At 43.1% G+C, this 22,245-nt stretch overlaps 1 protein-coding gene across 3 annotated transcripts in view; it reads left to right on the forward strand.

Annotated features, from left to right (window-relative positions):
• Positions 1-22,245, forward strand: part of LOC122550930 (T-cell-specific surface glycoprotein CD28-like) — a 41,130-nt gene that overhangs the window by 13,176 nt on the left and 5,709 nt on the right. Inside the window, exons 2-3 of one of the 3 annotated variants that reach the window (XM_043692412.1) lie at positions 3,838-4,022; positions 20,708-21,070. In XM_043692412.1, coding sequence (XP_043548347.1) covers positions 3,968-4,022; positions 20,708-21,070 — 418 coding nt within the window. In that variant the 5' untranslated portion in view covers positions 3,838-3,967. Of the gene's footprint in view, positions 1-3,679; positions 4,023-20,707; positions 21,071-22,245 lie in introns of those variants that run through there. The other 2 variants (XM_043692413.1, XM_043692411.1) reach the window with 2 other exon arrangements.

Here is a 22,245-nt window from a genome sequence, read left to right on the forward strand (position 1 = left end):
TGAAAGTTGCCACTCAGGTGGGTAGAGCTTGTAAGAAGGCCTATGGTTTATTAGCGTTCATTAGCAGAGGGATTGAATTCAAGATTCGTGAGGTGATGTTGCAGCTGTATAGGACCTTGGTAAGGCCACATTTGGAGTACTGTGTCCAGTTCTGATCGCTTCATTTTAGGAAAGATGTGGAAGCTTTGGAGATGTTGCAGAGAAGATTTACCAGGATGTTGCCTGGAATGGAGAATAGGTCGTACGAGGATAGGTTGAGAGTGCTAGGCCTTTTCTCATTGGAACGGCGAAGGATGAGGGGTGACTTGATAGAGGTTTATAAGATGATCAGTGGAATAGATAGAGTAGACAATCAGAGACTTTTTCCACGGGTACAACAGAGTGTTACAAGGGGACATAAATTTAAGGTGAAGGGTGGAAGGTATGGGGGTAGGTTCTTTACCAGAGAATGGTGGGGGCATGGAATGCGCTGCCTGTGGGAGTGGCAGAGTCAGAATCATTGGTGACCTTTAAGCGGCAATTGGATAGGTACATGGATAGGTGGTTAAGCTTGGACAAATGTTCGGTCCAACATCGTGGGCCGAAAGGCCTGTTCTGTGCTGTATTGTTCCATGTTCTATGGTCTATAAATGCTGGCACAGCCAGTGATAACTTTATCCGAAGGATGAATAAAAACAACTATTTATTCATGCATGGTTAGGCCAGCATTCATTTCCCATTGAAGTGAGTGGGCTGTTCAATGAGGCTCATTACTCCCTGACAATGGCCATTATTAAACTCTGAATCCAGACTTTTATTGAACTCAAATTCAGCCACAGTGGGAATTGAACCCAGGATCTCCAGAACACTTACTCAGCTTAGTGCTAACACCACTAGGCCACCACCTTCCTTAATGATACTGTCCCTACCGGAATCAAATAACAAAGAACACCCATCCTTAGCACCACACCATGTTCAGACTGTGTCTAAACAAGTGCTACTCTTCTCCCAAAACCCAGCGCAGGCAGGCATCTTCTCCTAGTTCGATATGGAAGCATCACATGCTGGAAAGCCTAACAAACAGTTGGTTAATCACATTCTGGAACCTTTACTGACTGAAAACATTCATTTTCATTTGACAACACCAAAAGTGAGAAAGACCAAACACACAAAAAGTGGCATTTGCTTCTGGGAACGGAAACAACCGCTTTGCCTTTTGATCAAATTTACTGTCAGTGAGTAATTACTGCACCCAGCTCACATCAGTTGGAATTGGGTGCTCTGACGTTCCGAGAAGCTCAGACACTGGAGTCTAAACGTTAACCCTGCTTCTCCCTCCACACCTGCTGAGTGTATCCAGCAATTTCTGTTTTTGTTTGCTACACTGAGCCTTTTAGTTATGAATAAGAACATTGCATAAGAACTAGGAATAGGAGTAGGCCATCCGGCCCATCGAGCCTGCTCTGTCACTCAATAAGATCATGGTTGATCTTCACTTACCTGTGTTTTCACCATATCCTTCAATTCCTTTATTTTTCAAAAAAATTATCTACCCTAGCTTTAAAAGCGAGGTAGAATGAGGCAGCAAAGAAGGTAAGACAGGTCAAGGTAGAAATGCTGTGAGAATCCGAGTAGGTGCAGCACTACAAGAACAAGTGAGGAGCCCTGAGATGTAGCCTGGTCCAATCGATGAGGTGGGCTTCTCCCTGGCAGCAGCAGGACAATTCTAGGCATAGGTACACAAAGTGCAGCATTGAAAGTGGGAATGGTATTCTCCATCCATTGAGTTGCAGCTACGCCATGTTGATGGGGTAAGGCTGGTGCATGTCTGATGCCAATCTCTATGGATGGGCTGGTGCAGCCAGCTACCCACTCTGACCTCCCTGTCAGGAAATGCCCTTCTTCCCGGCTTCACACAAATGAGGTGAGATTAGGGAAGGATGGCACGTTAATAGGTCTGTCACCTCTCCCCAGCGAGCTCCTCATCTCGCTGTTCAAAGCCTCCTTTCAAAATCGAACTTCTTCTTTTTCTGATCCACCATATTTTCTCAATCACCCTGCCACTGGCCGCATTGTGCAGGGATTAGGAATATTCAGCCCCAGGTTGGCCTTCTGTTGACGTTCCTGACCTACCCCTGCTCCTGATCTCAACCAACAACCCCACCCTCCACCCCATCACCACTTGCCTCCACCCTCAATCCCCTCCACCTACGGACCAGCATGGGCACTTCACTCCTCCAATGCATCCCCTGAATGGAACTCTGTGTGCCTGCAAAAGAAAACCACTAATAGATGCACACATTAGAATGATCCACCAAGATAATCCAGACAGAAATAAGCAAAGTATTTTTATACATTCTAACTATCCTTGAATATGATCAAACAAATATTAATCCTAATAAATTAACCTTCTACAATAAAAGCAGGTCAGAATTGTCCCCCTGTAATAAAACCATAAGACACAGTAACAGAAATTGACCATTCAGCCCATCAGAGTCGAGAGTGTGGTGCTGGAAAAGCACAGCAGGTCAGGCAGCATCTGAGGAGCAGGAGAATCGATGTTTCGGGCATAAGCCCTTCATCAGATGTTGCCTGACCTGCTGTGCTTTTCCAGCACCACACTCTCGACACTGATCTCCAGCATCTGCAGTCCTCACTTTCTCCATTCAGCCCATTAACAGTGCTCTGTCATTCAATGTGATCATGGCTGGTCCACTTTCTTGTCTTTACTTCCATAATTCTCAATTCTCTTCCTGATTAAAAATCTATCTCAGCCTCAACTACGTTTTATGAACCAGCCTTAACAACCCTCTGGGGTAAGGAATTCCACAGGTTTACTATGTTCTGAGAGACAAAATTCCTCCTCATCTTTGTCTTCAATGGACGAAGTTAAAAATCACACAACACCAGGTTATAGTCCAACAGTTTTACTTGGAAGCACTAGCTTTCGGAGTGCTGCTCCTTCATCAGGTGGTTGTGGAGTATAAGATTGTAAGACACAGAATTTATAGAAAAAGTTTACAGTGTGATGTAACTGAAATTATATATTGAAAAATACCTTGTTAAGTCTCTCATCTGTTAGAATGACCATGTTAGTTACACTTCTTTCATATGTAAATTGCAAAACTTTTTTTTAAAAGTTACATTCTCAAGTGAACTTTAACAATTGGTGTCAGCCCAGCTAATGTATTGGGTATTAGCACCGCTCTGTGCTGCTGTCTGTGCCATAATGTTCAGACTGATTCTAATCTAAAAAATGGATGAACCCTTATTCTGATGCCCTCTGGTCCTAGATTCTCTCAAAAGGGGAAACAACCTCTCTATATCTACTTTAAGGTCCAAGAAAGAATAATCATCGTGCAGATCAGTAATTATATGCTTGTGTACATTGACAATGCACCTTTCTCTGTTTAGGTCAGGGTGGTGTTGGAAAAGCACAGCAGGTCAGGCAGCATCTGAGGAGCAGGAAAATCAAGAATGAAGGGCTTTTGCCCAAAATGTCGATTTTCCTGCTCCTCGGATGCTGCTGTGCTTTTCCAGCAGCACTCTGATCTAAACTCTGGTTTCCAGCATCTGCAGCCCTCACTTTGTCTAATGCACCTTTCTCCTACATCCCTGTTCAAAATAATTCAGATAATTGCTCTCAACGGATTTTAAATGCTGCTGTGCTTTTCCAGCAGCACTCTGATCTAAACTCTGGTTTCCAGCATCTGCAGCCCTCACTTTTGTCTAATGCACCTTTTTCCTACATCCCTGTTCAAAATAATTCAGATAATTGCTCTCAACGGATTTTAACATAGAGTACAATATCCATTTTTTTGTTTAGTTTTCAACTGATTTTTTTTTTCTCCTGGAAAGGAAATGACTGACCACAAAGAGATCTTTTGCGAATACTGAAACTGATCACTCTCAGTGTCTCGGTGTCTGAAGACAAGCACCTTCGAACTTGACAGATTGCTCTGGAAGAGAAGGAAACCTTCTATTAACCATGCATCCCTTCAAGTGGTCACTTCCGCTGATGGTTGCGTTTACATGCTGGGCAGGTAAAAGGATATTCCCGCTTTCTTGCATCGCGATGCACCTGCGATAGACCTGTTGAGTTTTCTAGTTGAATTGAGAGGGCACCTAACCCTAGCAAGGAGCAGCAGGATTCCAAAACAGGCGAGGTTCTTAGTGGAGAGCAGGAGCTTTCAAACAGTGGGAATGTCAGTCAGGATCTAACTGATAGCTGAATGGGTAAAAACAATGACTCCTCTATTCCTATGCCACAGAGCAGACCTCAATGTTAAATGAATAAGAGTTGCCTTATTGAAATTCATTTGCATGACACTCATAAATTCCTTTCCGTAAAATGAATGAGCTTGGGAGTTTAAATGTCTTCCTCTCAAAGTGTCTTCCTTTGCAGTGTAATGAGGAATTTCTCATTATTCTCTTAGTTCTACTTAGCAAGTTTTGAGAAGTTTTCTACTGTTTGATGTTTCAGCTCTGTCTGAATAAATAACTCTCATACATTTCGCCCACATAATAAGCCACCAAACTCCAAGAGTAAATTGATTGAGTGAAGGAAATCATAGAATAAATTGAGGTATAATAATTCAATGTTAACAAGAACAAATTAACAAAACTAGGAATCTTGTTTTTATTAAAAAGCTAAGCAAATATGAAGAATTTTAAGATTTCATTAAATAATTACAATAGCATAAATGTCAAACTGTATTTTCTGTTACTTTGTTAACCTTGTTTTATTTGAATAAATTCATAAACCTTTGAAGTGATATAACATTTTGAAAATTCTTGATGTAAATAACTTTTTATTGTTTCCCTTTTAACATTATTTGAAGAGTTGCGATCAAAACCAACTTTTCAGATCAAAAAATACGAGGACCAATTCTCTTTATTCTTTCATGAGATGGGGTGTCGCTGGCAAGATCAGTATTTGTTGCCTTTCTCCCGTTACCCCTGAACTGAGTGACTTGCTCAGACCAGTTCAGAGGCAAGTTAATTATCAATCACATTCATGTCACATGTAGGCCAGACCATGTAAGGACAGAAGATTTCCTTCACTAAAGGACTTTAAATTAGCCAGATGGATTTTTATAACCATCATTGATTCATAACCACTATCACCAGGACAAGCTCTGAATTCCAGTTTTATTAACCAGATTCAAATTCCCAATTCAAATCCTCTGGCTTTGTCTGAGAAACAGTTTGCAGTTACTGAGCGCATTTGGTGTTAAAATTGTCCCAAACACCTTACAAGAGCTTCCCACACCTGCTCAGGTTTTCATAAAGATCTCATCTTCTCAATCTCACCCCTCGTCTGCAGCATAGTGACCCTCAGGTTAAACCAACTCTCAGCTGTTTCTCTCTCTCTCTCCCGCATGAGAAAGCAGCCTCACAGTCTCTGGGACTATGGTGAATTTTAACAGCGCTATGAGAACAATAGATGGACAGGCGCAGAAAAATACTTTCTAGAAGGAAGGGTGATCAAATTCTTGATTGAGGAGCATTTGCAAGGAGGGTCTTGTAATGGAGAGGGAGCTGGAGGGGCAGAGGACTTTAGGGCAGCACTTCCAAAGTTTGGGATATTGCTTGTTGAAGGTGCAGTCATGAACTAGCTGCATAAAAGGAGAAATGGGAACATGTAGGAGATTGAAGTTGGAGTAATGAGGGGTTTTGCAGCTTTGTAGGAGTGGAGGATGTTCCAAAGATAAATAGGACAAGGCATTTCAACCATGAGGATGATAAAGAAATGTTAAAAATGCTTGAAACGTGGAAGACTTGGAGAAATTACAAGTTACAAGTCACAGTGGTTGAGTTAAATAGGTTTATTGAGAAATAGCCCAAACAGTAAAAAGCAGAATAAGACTCAGTGATCTAGTTCAACATCTCTCAGTAGTCTAAACCTGACTTTGAAAACATTCAGAGAGGAAAGACATCTGAGTGCTTCCACAAAATACTACACATCTCAAAATATAAATTCAAGGAATATTTTATGCTTCACAAACCCCTTCAAAAAATAACTTTACCGAAATAGATTTGTGTTAAGCATGACAAATATACAGTTTAATCTCCTTGAGAAGGCAGGAGAATGAGGTTGAGAAACACATCAGCCGTAATCAAATGGAGGAGCAGACTCGATGGGCCGAATGGCAGAATTCTGCTCCGATCTCTTCTGGTCTTAATTTCTAACAATTTAAATTCACAGAAAATTGCATTTCAAGTCAATTTAAATTTGTGTTACGTACAATAAATTTCAAATCACTCAAATTCAGAGAAAATTGAAATACAAGTCAGTTGAAATTCATGTGACACACAATAAATTTCAAATCACACAATTTAAATTCACACTGAATTTAAAATTGAGTTGCATTTGAACAATGCAAATTTCAATCCAGGTTAGATTAAATTCCTAATTTAAATTTACAGATAACGCAAATTATTAATTGGCAGATGTGATTTCTGAATTTGAATTAATATAATATGGATGTTATAAGGAATGTCATACATTTAAAATGAAAATAATAAGACCAGCGAGATAACGCAGTAAAGTCTTCTTTCTAAATGCAAAGAAATGTTTCAGAAGATTTGGGCCAATTGAGATTACAGTTTATAAAATACTGGGGTAGATTTGTCTTTGATACAATTGTGTACAAAATGGGTGGCAATCAACCTCTAGCCCCTTATCATATCCCCTCTTACATTTAACTCAATCGAAGTGAACAAAAATCAAAACGGCAAGAAATGTTAAGCAAAGCTGTTACCACACCAAGTCTAGATTTACCCCACTGCCCTTTATTTACTACGGCTAGAGAATAGGAAATAAATTAAAATTTACTAGACTTTCAGTGCGTAGGTAGGGTGGCATTTTAACACAGTCAATTTACTTAGAGGATGACAAATATCCAGAGTTGAGTAATCTCTAGAGTGCTTGGGTAGAAAGAAACTCTGAGTGTCTGGAGGGAGAGGACTGTATGAGGCAAGGGTGAAACGCTGGCGGTTGAAGGTGCCAGTCTGGGCACAATAAATCAGGGCAGTGTTAGAGGAATGCCGAACACACACACAGATTGTAAATAATGGCAGCGATTCACAAAATAATCTCCAGAAGTCTCTAGAAGAGCAACTCCAGCTAGTCTCAGTCCCTCGCTTTTTCCCTGTAGTTCTCTGAGTTAATGTTCAAATTCTTAATTGAATTGACCTCTGTTTCACTCCCAGGCAGTCCGTTCCAGATCCTAACCATCTGGGGCATCAATGGGTTTTTTTCCACAAGTTATTGTCAGAGTCATAGAGCACAGAAACAGGCCTTTCGGCCCACCGGATCTGTGCCAACCAACAAATTGCACTGATCCCATTTACCTGCTAATGTTGTTGAACCAACGTTCTCAATTCTTCTGCAACTGGGACCAATTTCTCCCCTTTTCCTCTCATTAGACTCCCCATCTTGTGGTCACAGAATCATGGAAGTGTTACAGCACAAGATGGAGACCATTCAGCCCATCGTGCCTGCACTGGCTATCCAAATGAGCGTGATTGTCTAGCGCCTTCACCCAACACCCTTCCACGCCATTTCTATTTAAATAACCATCCAATTAAATTTGCTTTTCTAAAAAAAAGCATCAGCTTTACCAGTCAAATTGAAGTACCTGAAGGAATTCTCAAAAATCCTTTCCACATCCTCTTCCTTTATTATGCCAATTCGAGTGTTCCCAGCTCCCAACCAAAGATTGCATATTGGACAGGACATTGGTTCGGCCACTTTTGGAACACTGCCTTCAGTTCTGGTCTCCCTGCTGTAGGAAAGATGCTTTTCAACTTGAAAGGGCTCAGAAAAAGTTTACAAGGATTTGCCAGGGGTTGGAAGATTTGAGCTTAAGGGAAAGGCTGAATAGGCTGACATCTGAAGAAGGAGCAGCGCTCCGAATGCTTGTGATTTAAAACAAACCTGTTGGACTATAACCTGGTGCAATGTGATTTCTGACCTTGTCCACCCGTGTCCCACACTGGCTCCTGCACATCACGGGAGAGGTGCCAGAGGACTACAGGTTAGCCAAAGTGGTATCGTTATTTTAGAAGGGAGGTAGACATATACCAGGAAATTACAGGCTGGTCAGTGTAACCTCAGTGATGGAGACACTTGTGAAAGAAATTCTGAGAGACAGGATTAATCTGCTCTTCCAAGGCAGGGGTTAATCAAGGTCAGCATGGATTTGCTAAAGAGAGATAATGTGAGATCAACTTGAAGGAATGTTTTGAAGAAGTGATTAGATGCAGAGATTTGGTCTACTTGGACTTCAGTAAGGTTATTGATAAGATTCCACATGGCAGACTGGTCGTGAAAGTAAAAGCCTGTGGCCAGTGAGATCCACAGGGCTGAGGCTTGGGGCCCTTGCTGTTTGTGGCTTATATACGGCGCAGTGGCTCAGTGGTTAGCACTGCTGCCTCGCAGCACCAAGGACCCAGGTTTAATTCTAGCCTCGGGCGACTGTCTGTGTGGGGTTTGCACATTTCTTTGGTGCTCTGGTTTCTTCCCACAAACCAAAGATGTGCAGGTTAGGTGGATTGGCTGTGTTAAATTGACCATAGTGTTGAGGGATGTGTAGGTTAGGTGCATTAGTCAGGGATAAATGTAGAGTGATTAGGGGAATCAGTCTGGGTGGGCTGCTCTTTGGAGGGTTGGTGTGGACATGCTGTGCTGAAGGGCCTGTTTCCACACTATAGGGATTCAATGTAGATTTGACTGTAGCAAGGTTCATCAGTAAGTTCACAGATGATACAAAAATTGGTAGGGTCTAAATAGCGAGCAGGATAGCCTTAGACTACAGGAGCATAGTAGACAGGCTGGTTAGATGGGCTCATCTATTCAATTTCATCTGGGTGAGTGTGAAATGGTGCACTTGAATAATACAAACAAAGTAAAGGAATGCATGATGAACTTTGGGACCCTGGGAAATACTTTGGATCAGTGGTCCCTTAAGGCAGCAGGATAGGTTGATAAAGTGGTTAAGAAGGCACATGGAATTCCTGCCTTTATTAGCCAAGGCACAGAGTTTAAGAGCAGGAAGGTTGTGCTGGAACTGTATAAAATGTTGGTTAGGCCCCAGGTGGAGAATCCCCATTCTAGAGACCTCATTATCGAGAGGGAGATTTGTCAGGACTGGAGAGTTTCAGTTACAAGGGGATATTGGACAGATTGGGTTTGATTGTCTTGGAGCAGAGGGGAGACACGATTGAGATGTTTAAGATGATGAGGGGGTTAGATAGGGCAGACAGGAGGAAGCTTTCCCCTTGCTGGAGGCCTCAATGACTAAGGGACATAGATTTAAGGTAAGGGGCAGGAGGTTTACAGGGGAATGTAAGGGTAATGAGAATCTGGAACCCACTGCCTTTAAGGGCTGGTAGAGATAGAAATCCTCATAGCACTGCACTCGCAATGCCAAGGCAAACACAGCTATGGGCCAAAATAGGATGAGAATAATTTTAGATGGTTGTTTTTGACTGGAGCAGACTCGATGGACTGGCAGGCCTGTTTATGGGCTATGACTCGAAATTTCAGTTATGAAGATCAATTGAACAAGTTGGGATTGTTCTCCCTAGAGAGGATGAAGTGAAAAGGAGGTCTGATAGAGATTTTCAAAACCATGAGTGGGATGGACTGAGTAGACAGCATGAATTGTTTCCACTTGTAAAGGATACAAAAATAAAAGAGCACAGATTTAAAGTGATATGTAAATGGAGCAAGGGTGATGAGAGAAAAAGCGTTCTCACACAGTGAGTAGTGAGGGTCTGGAAGGCACTGCCTGATGGTAAAAACAATGACTGCAGATGCTGGAAACCAGATTCTGGATCAGTGGTGCTGGAAGAGCACAGCAATTCAGGCAGCATCCGAGGACAGGCAAAATCGACGTTTCGGGCAAAAGCCCTTCATCTGCCTGATGCCAGGTTCAATTGGGGCATTGAAGAGGGCACTAGACAGTTTTTTGTTTGGATAGTAATGGGGTGCAGGGATTTGGGGAAAAGGTTGGCATTAATAATGGAGCTGGTCCAGTCATGATGGGCTGAATGGCTTCCATCTGAATCATAGTCATTCTGTGATCAAATAAAGATTCAGAGAGGATTCATTTTCACTGGCAATGTCAGTAAAGGAATACCATCCGAGCTCTTATAGCGAAACAAAACATCTCAAAGTGGTTCACAGCAATGCTACCAAACAATATTGGATACCAAGCCACTGAAGGTGGAGTCAGCAGGTGAATGAGAACTTGGTCAAGGGGGTGGATGTTAACAAGAAAGAGAAGGCTTGCATTTCTATCCAGCCGTTCAAAACCACAGGATGTTCAAAAGCATTCCACAGCCGGTGAAACAATTCTGTTCTCCCGTAGCAAATGCAACAGCCAATTTGTACACACTAAGCTCTCCCAAGCAGCAATGTGATAAGTAATGCCCTTTACTGATGAGGGGTCAGTATTGGCTCAGGCAATTGGAAGATCTTACAATTTGAGCCCGGGAGGACAGTTGGAACCTCAGTTCAAACTTGCAACCAAAAGTTGGCCCCCTCTGACAGCTCAGCATCCTGTCAGCCGTGCGTTAGAGTGCCTGTCCTTGGATTGGGAATTAAAACTGCAACTGTCTGACTGCAAGAGAAGAAAATGAACAAAGGAGCCGCTGCAATACCCTAAAAAGGAGATCAAAAATGAAGTGACACCAGATTATAGTCCAATGGGTTTATATAAAATCGCATGGCCTGAGGAAGGAACAGAACTTCTAAAAGCTTGCAATTTCAAATAAACCCATTGGACTATAACCTGGTGTGGTTTGAGTTTTGACCCTTTCCACCCTGGTACAACACCAAGCATCTCCACGTCATGGCTAAAAAAGGAGAGAGAGAGACAAGGCGAGGATTAGGGAAATGATTTATTGTCCATCAATTGGCTCAGTTTGCAAATGTTGAGAATAAATTAACATCTAGGGGCTGAATTTTGTTACCTTGAAACATTGGCATTTGGAATTTGGTTCCTCAAGCAGGACCTCCTTATAAATCAGAGGAACACCTTTAAAAACAGACATAGAAGTATCCAAAATAGGAAGAGGAGTAGCTTATTCTGCATTTAAAGCCTGCTCTGCCATTCCATAAGATAACGGCAGATCATCCAACTCAGTCCCCTGTTCCTACTTTCTCTTTGATCCTTTAATCCCTTAAGAACTATCTCTAACCTTTTCTTGACTCCTTCAACTGCTTCCAGGGGTTGTGAATTCCACAGCTCCCCACTCTCTGGGTGAAAAAATTCCTCCTCATTGCAATCTTAAATGGCCTACTCCCCTGTACCCTGTGACGCCTGGTTCGAGACACCCAAGTCATCAGGAAAATCCTTCCTGCATTTATTCTGTCTAGTCTTGTGAGAATTTTGTAGGTTTTCTCGAGATAACCCTCATTCCTCTAAAGTCCAGTGGATACAGTCTGAACCGATCCACTTCCACTTCATACATCAGTGCTGCCATCCCAGGGATCAGTCTGGAAAACCTTCATTGCACTCTCTCCATCGTCAGAACATCCTCAGATAAGGCGACCACAATCTGCACAGAGCTTGCATTGGAATTTGAAGGGTTTATGCCCGAAACGTCGACTCTCCTGCTCCTCGGATGCTGTCTGACCAGCTGTGCTTTTCCAGCGCCACATTTTTTGACTATGATCTCCAGCATCTGCAGTTCTCATGTTCTCCCATATTAACTTCCTTGTCTGTTGAACTATATTAATTCAATGGGGTTTATTTTGACTTGGCGATGGTATGAAAACTGAGGTTTCGTGGTGCACTGGGTAGCAATACTAGCTGGCATTGCCAACAATGTTCATAAAATGAATGAATTGAACAGTGTGTGGCTTCTGCATTTGACAGGTTACAGCTGTGACTGCACCTGAAAAGCACTGAATTGGTAGTGAGGTCTCTTCTGGAGCGTTGTGTCCAGTTCTGTTATAAGAAGGATATTATTAAGCTGGAGAGGATTCAGAAAAGATTTACCAGGTTGTTGACAGGAATGGAGGGTTTGAGTTATAAAAATAGACTGGAAAGGCTGGACTTTTTACTGGAGCACAGGAGGTTGAGGGGTGACCTGACAGAGATTTATAAAATCATGAGGGTGTAACGAGGATATGCTGTCCTTGGGGGTTTTTTTTCAAAGAGGTCATAAAAGCAGTGATTCTGGAAAGTCTGGGTAACTAGCTAAGTATGCTTTCAAGTAAAAGAAAATACGCCTGTACAATGAAAGGGGAGTGGCTAGTTCTCCCAGCTCAGTTTTTCTCTGTTTTGGTTTGGTATTAGCAAGCAGTTAGCTTTTTGAGGTTGCTGGTCAAGGAAACAGCTCCATGGAAGGAGGTGTTCCATACTGAATCTCTCTGCCATCTCTCTCTCACGTAAGAGCCTGTGTTTGATTTTACCTTTTGTGCCAAGGGGGTGTTTATGAGGTTTGTTGCAGGCATTTGGAACCGTGTCATTAAGTTGGGATAGTCTTGGGTTTTCGGAGAGGTTAAGTTGTTTTATATTCTCTTCTCTTTGGTTTGTGTCTCTTTCGGTGATCTTGCAAATAAATTCTACTTTGTTTAAAACTAAGTGGTTGGGCAAGCTGCATCCATCATGAAACATTCACTGTACACCTGCTTAAAACAACTAGCAAAGTTCGGGTCTGGGATACTGTCTTGAAAAGTTTTGAGGAGGTCTGGCCTAGTCTATAACAAATGGTACACATAAGGTGAGTCACAGGTGCCTTTTCCCTGGGTGGAGGATTTCAAGACTAGGGGCATATTTTTAAGGTGAGGGGACGGAGATTTTAAAAAGACATGAGGGGCAAATGTTTTACACAGAGACTGGCTCACAATTAGAATGAACTTCCAGATGTGGGTAGAGTTACAACATTTCAAAGATACTTAGATAAATACATAAATAGGAAAAGTTTGGAGGGATATGGGCCAAGTGCAGGCAGGTGGGACCAGCTTATGGTCGGCATGGACTGGTTGGACTCCATGCTATGTCTCTATGAGTCTATGACACTTTGGGACATCTTAAGCACATGACTGATGCAATACGAATGGTAATGACAATAAGAGATGTATCAGAAGCACTGAATCTAATATCGCCTTCTTTACACCATCACTTGAAGCCAAAGTTGACTCTAATGTCTTGGCAATGGGCAGCATAAATGGACCCCATTCAAATCCCCACAAACCATAGAGATCTAAAACCATAAGGTGCAGGCCATTCACCCAATCAAGTCAGCTCCACCATTAATGAGATCATGGTTTTTTTTTTCTTCATTCTTAATTTTTAAAAAATTCATTCATAGGATGAAGGCATCATTGGTTAGGTCAGCATTTATTGCCCATCCATAATTGCCCAGAGGGCAGTTAAGAGTCGAGAGTGTGGTGCTGGAAAAGCACGGCAGGTCAGACAGCATCCGAGGAGCAGGAGAGTTGGCGTTTCAAGGCCTTATGCCCAAAATGTGGATTCTCCTGCTCCTCAGATGCTGCCTGACCTGCTGTGTTTTTCCAGCAACACACTCTTGACTCTGATCTGCAGTCCTCACTTTCTCCTAGACAGCAGTTTAGAGTCAACCACATTGCTGTAGGTCTGGAGTCACATATAGGCCACACCAGGTAAGGATAGCAGCTTCCTTCCCTGAAGGACATGAGTGAACCAGATGGGTTTTGCCCCCAACAATCAACAATGGATTCATGGTCATCAGTAAGCTCTTCAAACCAGATTTTTGTTTGAATTCAAATTCCACCATCTGCCATGGCAGGATTTGAACCCAGGTCCCCAGAACATTATCTGGGTCTTTGGATCAATGTGGACTTCACCAGTTTCCTCATTTCTCCTCCCTCCACCTTATCTGAGTTCCAACCTGCCAGCTCAGCACCATCCCCATGACCTGTCCTACCTGCCAATCCCCCTTCCCACCTATCCGCTCCACCCTCCTCTCCGACCTATCACCTTCACCCTCACCTCCATCCACCTATTGCACTCTCAGCTACCCCACCCCTCTCCCATTTATTTCTCCACCCTGGAGGTTCCCTGCCTCATTCCTGATGAAGGGCTTTTGCCCGAAACGTCGATTTTCCTGCTCCTCGGATGCTGCCTGACCTGCTGTGCTTTTCTAGCACCACTCTAATCTTGACTTTGGATTAACAGTCCAACAATAATACCACTAGGCCATTGCCTCCCGTGACCTCATGATCCTCAACTCCACTTTACCACATTTTCCCGTAACCCTTGACTCTCTTCCTGATTAAAAATCTGTCTATCTCAGTCTCAATGTCCCAGCCTCAATAGCTCTTTGTGGTAATTAATTCCACAGATTCCCTCCCCCCGAGACAAGAAATTCATCCTCATCTCTGTTTTAAATGTGCAAAACATACAGCAGAAGAGGAGGCCATTCATTCATTAGGTCTGTGCCAGCCCTTTGGAAGAGCTATCTAATTCAGTACCAATCCTCCTCCCTCCCACACACAATTTCCTGTGTGTGCCCACTGCCCACAGTTGTTTCCTGTTCCATTATAAAATGAGTCAAAGTTTCACCATTGAGGTAATGACTCATTCATAATGTTAAGGAGACTCTCGTTTGAGGCTTGAAGTATCAGCCACGTGCCTGTAGTGATGGAATTAGATCATACCAGCTCAATCAGGATTTTATGTCCGCCCATTCTCTCTCACCCACTCTACTGTGACTCCCTACAAAGTGAGAGACAATGGGAATACCTAAAACAAATAGTGTGACTAATTGGATACGGCTGCAATAAAGCTGGCAAGGATCATAGAGTCATCGGGTCATAAAGCCATAGTGCGCAGGAACAGACCCTTTGGTCCAACCGGTCCATGCCAACCATAATTTCAAATTAAACTGGTCCCAACTGACTGCACTTGGCCCGTGTCGCTCTAAACATTTCTTATCGATGTCAAATTGGCCTAATAGCCTCCTTCTGTGGTTGACTTGTATGATGCTTTGCTAATCTCCCTGCCCTGTGGGGAGGAATTGACCTTCATTTTGAGGTGAAGATGGTCCATTTGAAGGAATATGGGGGCCTGTTCCCTTGGTGATGTGTGTAATCCTTGACCAGATGTTGCCACCTCAGTTACGAAAGGTGCCATATTCATTTACTCCACCACGGAGGAAGAAGCCCAGTGTGATTGCCATGGCAACTTCTGTGGCCTTGTACTTTTGAAACCAAAACCATTCTTTTTACTTGTGGTTTAGTTCTTGAGTTTGTTTGGAAGATGTCAGACGTACCTGTGTTAAGTTAGGATCACTTTTCGTATTAGGATTTACAGCACAGAAACTGGCCATTTGGCTCAAATGATTAATTCTGCATATGGATCTCTTCCCACTCTACTTTGCCCCACACACTCTCTCCCAACCACTTTCTCCCTTACGTAGTTCTCCAGCATCCTCCTTAAAAGCATCCAAGGTATTTGTCTCCATTATTCCTTATCACAGAGGGTTCTACATTCCAAACACTTTAACTTTTCACTTTAATTACATACTGGATTTCCAGGTGAAATTTCTTTTGTTGCTCTTTGCCTGAAATAGGCTGTGATGTCGAAAGTAATTATTGGGAAAGGATTAATATTTAGATTACACTGAGCTCTGCTTGGTCAGACATTGTCACACTGCCTTTAGGTGGAGAGTCAATCAACAGAGCTCTGACGTGTCGCCTCACAAAGACACAGCATGTCTTCTTTACGTCATCTCAAAAGTTGTTAAAATGCTTCAGAGTTGATGTAATCTGTGTATAATTACTTTTATGTGAAAACTGCATCTTGTTAACAAAGACTAGAGGCCCTTCAGCTCAGACTTACTCATGGTGAATCCTTCACCACACACAATTTGAAAACTTCTAGAGTCATAGAGATTTACAGCACAAAGAAAAGCCTCTTGGCCCATCATGGCTGCACCACAGAATCAGAGAGACATAGAGATAATAGAGATATAGTGAATTTTCAGAAGATTTGTAACTCAGATTGAGGTTCTGGATGTAAGTTTGCTCACTGAGCTAGAGTTTGTTTTCAGACATTCGTCACCACACTAGGTAACATGATCAGTGAGCCTCCGCTGAAGCACTGGTGATATGGCCCACTTTTTACTTATGCGTTTAGGTTCCTTGGGTTGGTGACATCATTTCCTGTGGTGATGTCATTTCTGGTTCTTTTTCTCAGGGGTGGTAAATGGGATCCAAGTCGGTGTGTTTGTTGATAGAGTTCCGGTTGGAATGCCATGCTTCTAGGAATTCTTGTACATGTCTCTGTTTGGCTTGTCCTATGATGGATGTGGTGTCCCAGTCGAAATGATGTCCTTCCTCGTCTATATGTAAGGATACCAGTGAGAGTGGGTCATGTCTTTTTGCGGCTAGTTGATGTTCATGTATTCTGGTGGCTAGTTTTCTGCCTGTTTGTCCAATGTAGTGTTTGTTACAGTTCTTGCATGGTATTTTGTAAATGACATTAGTTTTGTTTGTTGTCTGTATCAGGTCTTTCAAGTTCATTAGCTGCTGTTTTAGTGTGTCGGTGGGTTTGTGGGCTACCATGACGCCAAGGGGTCTAAGTAGTCTGGCAGTCATTTCCAAGATGTCTTTGATGTAGGGGAGAGTGGGTAGGATTTCTGAATGTGTTTTGTCTGCTTGTTTGGGTTTGTTGCTGAGAAATTGGTGCACTGTGTTCATTAGGTACCTGTTCTTTTTGAATACATCATATTGGTGATTTCCTCTGCTCTAAAATCCCTCTGCTCCAAAATCACTGATACAGTGTATTCAAAAAGAATGGGATCTGAATTAGAGGAGGCTTGGGGTTGTAATATTCCTTAACTAAATCTGTCAGTTTTTGAAAGGTTTTAGTATCTGGTGCCTCAGGGAAAGTTAAGCTCCTAATAACTAAACAGGCTGCAGGTACACAAACTGTCAGGAGAGTTACTCATTACATTTCATCTGCCCCAATGATACTTGCCTGGAAAGATTAATACATTCTTTCTACATTCTGGGCCCAGTTTTGATAGCAGGATTAAATGAGTCAAGCTTCCCAAATAACAGCATGATGCCATAACTCAATGACAACTGTTGTGAGTGAATTTCTTCAGGAGCATGCTTTGCTCTCGTTGCCACTTCACAAAAGCCAGTAATCTGTCACCAAGTCACCCTTTATTTACATGTGGAGAATCCTTCACATTGATCCAGCTCCCTCAGATCCAGCTCTCAGAGTGAGCAGTGTCTGACACTCTTATTTATATCTGTCAGCCAGGACTTCCTGACTGGACTAGAATAACAGCCCCAATCAGGGAACTCATAATCTAAAGTGTACATCTAAATACAGCTTAAATGTTGAGAGTTTCTGCCTCTCCCACCTTTAAAGGCAATGAGTTCCAGATTCCCACCACCCTCTGGGTGAAAAAAGGTTTCCCTCACATCCCCTCTAAACCTTCTGCCCCTTCCCTTAAACAGATGAATCTCAAAGAAGGATGTGTGACAACATTTTAAGATACGTGGGGACCAGAATATAACAGTAGCGGTGCTGGGCATTACAACATAGTACAACAGATAGATGTTTGTTAGATAAGGGAGTCAAAGGGGTGCTGACAAGAAAGTGGAGTTGACATCAGCCATGATCTCATTGAATGGAGACAGGCAGGAGGCTGGAAGAACACAGCCAAACCAGGCAGCCTCAATAGGAAAACATGAGGACTGCAGATGCTGGAGGTCAGAATCAAGAGTGTGGTGCTGGAAAAGCACAGCAGGCGAGGCAGTATCCAAGCAGCAGGAGATTGACGATTCAGGCATAAGCCCTTCATTGGGAATGCCCGAAATGCCATTCTTCTGCTCCGTAGATGCTGCATGACCTGCTGTGCTTTTCCAGCACCACACTCTCATGCAGCATTAGGAGGTGGAGAAGTCAATGTTTTGGCCGTAAATCTTCTTCAGGACCTGAAGAAGGATTTCACCCAAGACGCTAACTTCTCCACCTCCTGATGCTGCCTGGCTTGCTGCGTTCTTCCAGCCTCCTGCCCGTCTACTTTGGATTCCAGCATCTGTGGTTTTTGTCACTAGTCATGATCCTATTGAATGGCAGAGAAGTCTTAAGGGCTACATCACCTCCTGAAGACCTGTATTCCTACTGATGTGAGAGGTTTAGGTAGCAGTGTAATTTAAAAAGAAATACAATTCCTTTCTAATGTAGTGAGTTGTTATCTAGAATGCACTGCTGAAAATATGATGAGTGTAGATTGAAGAACAGCTTTTAAAAGGGAATTGAACTAATATTTGAAATGGAGACAGAGCTCCTCAGCAAGAATTGGGGCTAATTGGTTGGCTCATTCAAAAACTAGAATATTGAGCCAGGTTCATTTGTAGTGTCAGAGGTCACACAACAAGTTATAGTCTAAAAGGTTTATCTGAAATCAAAGACCTGATGAAAATATCTCAGGGTGAGAAAATAAAATGCTGTAATTCATTCAGATGTATCTATTTAAGAGTGAACCTTTAATTATCTTTCACTTTAGAACTGAAACCCTGTGCTTCAGTTCTCATTGTTGGGAGCTTGTACCTTTTTACTCAAGAGTATCATCCAGTCTGACTCTCCCATTTTTTATTCATTTATGGGATGTGGGCAACACCAACTAGACCAGCATTTATTGCCCAATAGCAGATAAGGGTCAACCACATTGCTGTTGATCTGGAGTCCTGTGTAGGACAGAACACTTAGAACATAGAATAAAATTCCCACAGTGCAGAAAGAGGCCATTTAGCCATCAAGTCTGCACCAACCCTCTGAACATTATCCCAAACCCGACTCAGCCCCCTCCCCTCACCATATCCCAATACCCTTGCATTTCCCATGGCTAATCCATTCAACCTTCACATCACTGGACACTACGGACAATTTAGCATGGTCAAGTTACCTAACCTGCATATCTATGAATTGTGGGAGGAAGCCTGAGCACCCAGAGGAAAAGCGTAGCCGGTCAGGCAGCATCCAAGGAACAAGAGAATCGACGTTTCAAGCATAAGCTGTCCATCAGAAATGAAGGGGCAGCCCAAGGGGGCTGAGAGATAAATGGGAGGGCGGTGGAGCTGGGGGAGGGGAAGGTATCTAGGATGAAGGTGGGGGAGAAGTTGATAGGTCAGAAAGGAAGGTGGAGCAGATAGGTGGGAAGGAAGATGGACAGGTAGGACATTTCAAGAGGGCAGTGCTGAGTTGGAAGATTGGCTCTGGGATAAGTTGGGGGGAGGGGAAATGAAGAAACTGGTGAAATCGACATTGATCCCCTGTGATTGGAGGGTGCCAAGGTGGAAGATGAGGTATTCTTCCTCTATCTACCCATCGCATTCCCAGCTACCTTCCTACAAGCCCCACCCCATCCCATTTATCACTCAGCTCCCTTGGGCCATCCCCTCATGCCTGATAAAGAGTTTATGCTTGAAATGTCATCTCTCCTGCTCCTCTGATGCTGCCTAACTAGCTGTGTTTTTCCAGCACCACACTCTTTGACTCTGATCTCCAGTATCTGCAGTCCTCACTTTCTCCTACATTAGTGAGTTAGATGGGTTCACATGACAATAAATGGTGGTTGTTTTTTGGCTAGCTTTTTAATTCTAAATTTTTATTGAATTCACATTTCACCATCTGCCAATGGCGTGATTTGAACCTATGTCCCAGAACATGAGTGTAGAATCCTGGATTATGAATCCAGTGACACCGAATTTGCCATTGACTGGGGGTCATAAAAGGCCAGATGGAAACGCAGGAGCAGGAGTAGGCCATTCGACCCTTCGACCCTGCTAAGCCATTCAACATAATCGTGACTGAAAATCCAACCCAGTCCCCTGTTCCCATTTCCACCCATAACTTTTGATCCCTTTAACTATATGAACCATATCTATCTCCTTGGAAACATGGCATTACTTTGAAGGAGGCTGTTCCCTGGTGTCCTGGACATCATCCACTTAATATTACTTTCACATTACCATTTGTGGGAGCTTGCTGTGTGTGAATTGGCAGCTGTATTACAACAGTGACTGACAGCACAACAGAAAGTACTTCATTGGCCCACAGCATGTTGGGTGGTCCTGAGGTGATGAAAGGTGCTACATGAAGGCAGGTCCTTCCTTTCCTCTTTCAGGCTGCAACTGTAAATCAAGACAGGCTCTAGTTAGAAACTGAAGTTGCTGGAGAAACTCAGCAGGTCTGGCAGTATCTGTGGAGAAAGAAACACAGTTAACTTTTCAAGTCCAGTGACCTTTCATCAGAATTTAACAGGCACTGGGTATCTGCCCATTAGATGCCACAGTTGATTGGAAACATTGATATAAACCCTTAATTAACTCTGCACGTTAATGAAACAATTGGAAACATGGACGATTTGTTGTGGTAAATTAATAAATGAAAATTATCCCAGAAAAATAGCATGGGAAATCCAGGATTATGGGGAAGATTCAACAAAGTGGATGTGAGGAACATCAAAACAGGGTCAAGGAATTGAATGGCCTACTCCTGTTCCTATTCCTATTCCAGTCTCATGGGCGATTTGATGGTGGGAAGAGGCATTCTGGTGTGTCTGTGTGAGAGTGTGTGCGCATGTGTTTGTGTGTGAGAGACTGTGTGTGTGTACGTGAGAGAGAGAGAGGGAGAAAGTGTGAGAGAGATAAAAAGGTAGAGCCTACTCAGAGTTCCTTTCCTGTCTCCACTGCCCACCTTCTCAGGTGACCAAGGCAAGGTTTCGGTGTCACAGCATCCCGGAGAAATCAACGTGTCAGTTGGAATGACGGCTGTGATTGCCTGTGAGGCGAACTATCACAGAGGGACCCCTGAACACACAGACATGTACTGGTATAAAGGTAACAGACGGGATCAGCCAATCCTGGCCTTTTCAAAGGACTCCAAATCTCTGTCCAGTCAAGATGACCACTTGTATGTGCGTGGCAATCTCTCCAAAGTTTACAGCATCCTCGTCATCAACAACCTGACAGTGAATGACTCTGGAGTTTATGTTTGTGAGGTATTAGTCTCTCTACCTCCGCCTCATGTGAGTGGATATGGACATGGAACCAGATTAACAGTCCATGGTGAGTAAAGCAGAGAGCGGAATGACTGCTCTATGTGTTTATTCAGAGCACGTTTCACTTTTGATAAATCTTCAGTGCCATCTTTATCAAGAGTAAAGGGTGAAGAACCAGTGCACCATATTGTAAAGAGTCCACCAACAATAGAGACTGGATTTATATAGCGGCCCAGCTGTAGAAACCTTACCCAAGGCTCAATTGGGCCGTAACAACAATACCATATATTTAGGCAGCACTTACAACAGAATAAAATAATCAACACAGTGCTTCAAAAGGGTCATGAAACAAAATATGACCCTGAGCCAAGGAAGGAGACATTAGATCAGATGACTAATAGCTTGGTTAAAGAGGTAGGATTTTGGACACCATCTCAAAGGAAGAATGTGAGGTAGCGAGGCTGAAAGGTATACATAGGGCATTCCAAAGCATGGGATCAAGGCAACAGTATTTATGGTGGGCCGACTAAATTTGGAAACACTCAAGATGCCAGACTTAGAGAAGAGCAGAAATCTCAGAGGGCAATGGGACTGGAGGCTATAATTGAGGGAAAAGGTATAAAAACTGAGAGGTCACAGTTTTAGGCTAAGGAGTCATGGGCTTAAAGCAGAGATAAGGAGGAATTACTTACAGTCATAGAGATGTACAGCATGGAAACAGACCCTTCAGCCCATCCCATCCATGCTGACCAGATATCCCAACCCAATCTAGTCCCACCTATCAGCACCCGGCCCATATTCCTCCAAACCCTTCCTATTCATATACCCATCCAGATGCCTTTTACATACTGCAATTGTACCAGCCTCCACCACTTCCTCTGGCAGCTCATTCCATACACGTACCACTCTCTGCATGAAAAGGTTGCCTCTTAGGTCTCTTTCATATCTTTCCCCTCTCACCTTAAACCTATGCCCCTTAGTTCTGGACTCCCCCACCCCAGGGAAGAGACTTTGTCTATTTACCCTATCAATGCCCCTGGTAATTTTATAAACCTCTATAAGGTCAGCCTCCGATGCTCGAGGGAAAACAGCCCCAGCCTATTCAGCCTCTCCGTATAGCTCAAATCCTCCAATCCTGGCAACATCCTTGTAAATGTTTTCTGAACCCTTTCAAGTTTCACAACATCCTTCCAATAGGAAGGAGCTCAGAATTGCACGCAATATTCCAAAAGTGGCCTAACC

The sequence above is a fragment of the Chiloscyllium plagiosum genome, chromosome 6, assembly GCF_004010195.1.
Source record: "Chiloscyllium plagiosum isolate BGI_BamShark_2017 chromosome 6, ASM401019v2, whole genome shotgun sequence".
Lineage (NCBI taxonomy): Eukaryota > Metazoa > Chordata > Chondrichthyes > Orectolobiformes > Hemiscylliidae > Chiloscyllium > Chiloscyllium plagiosum.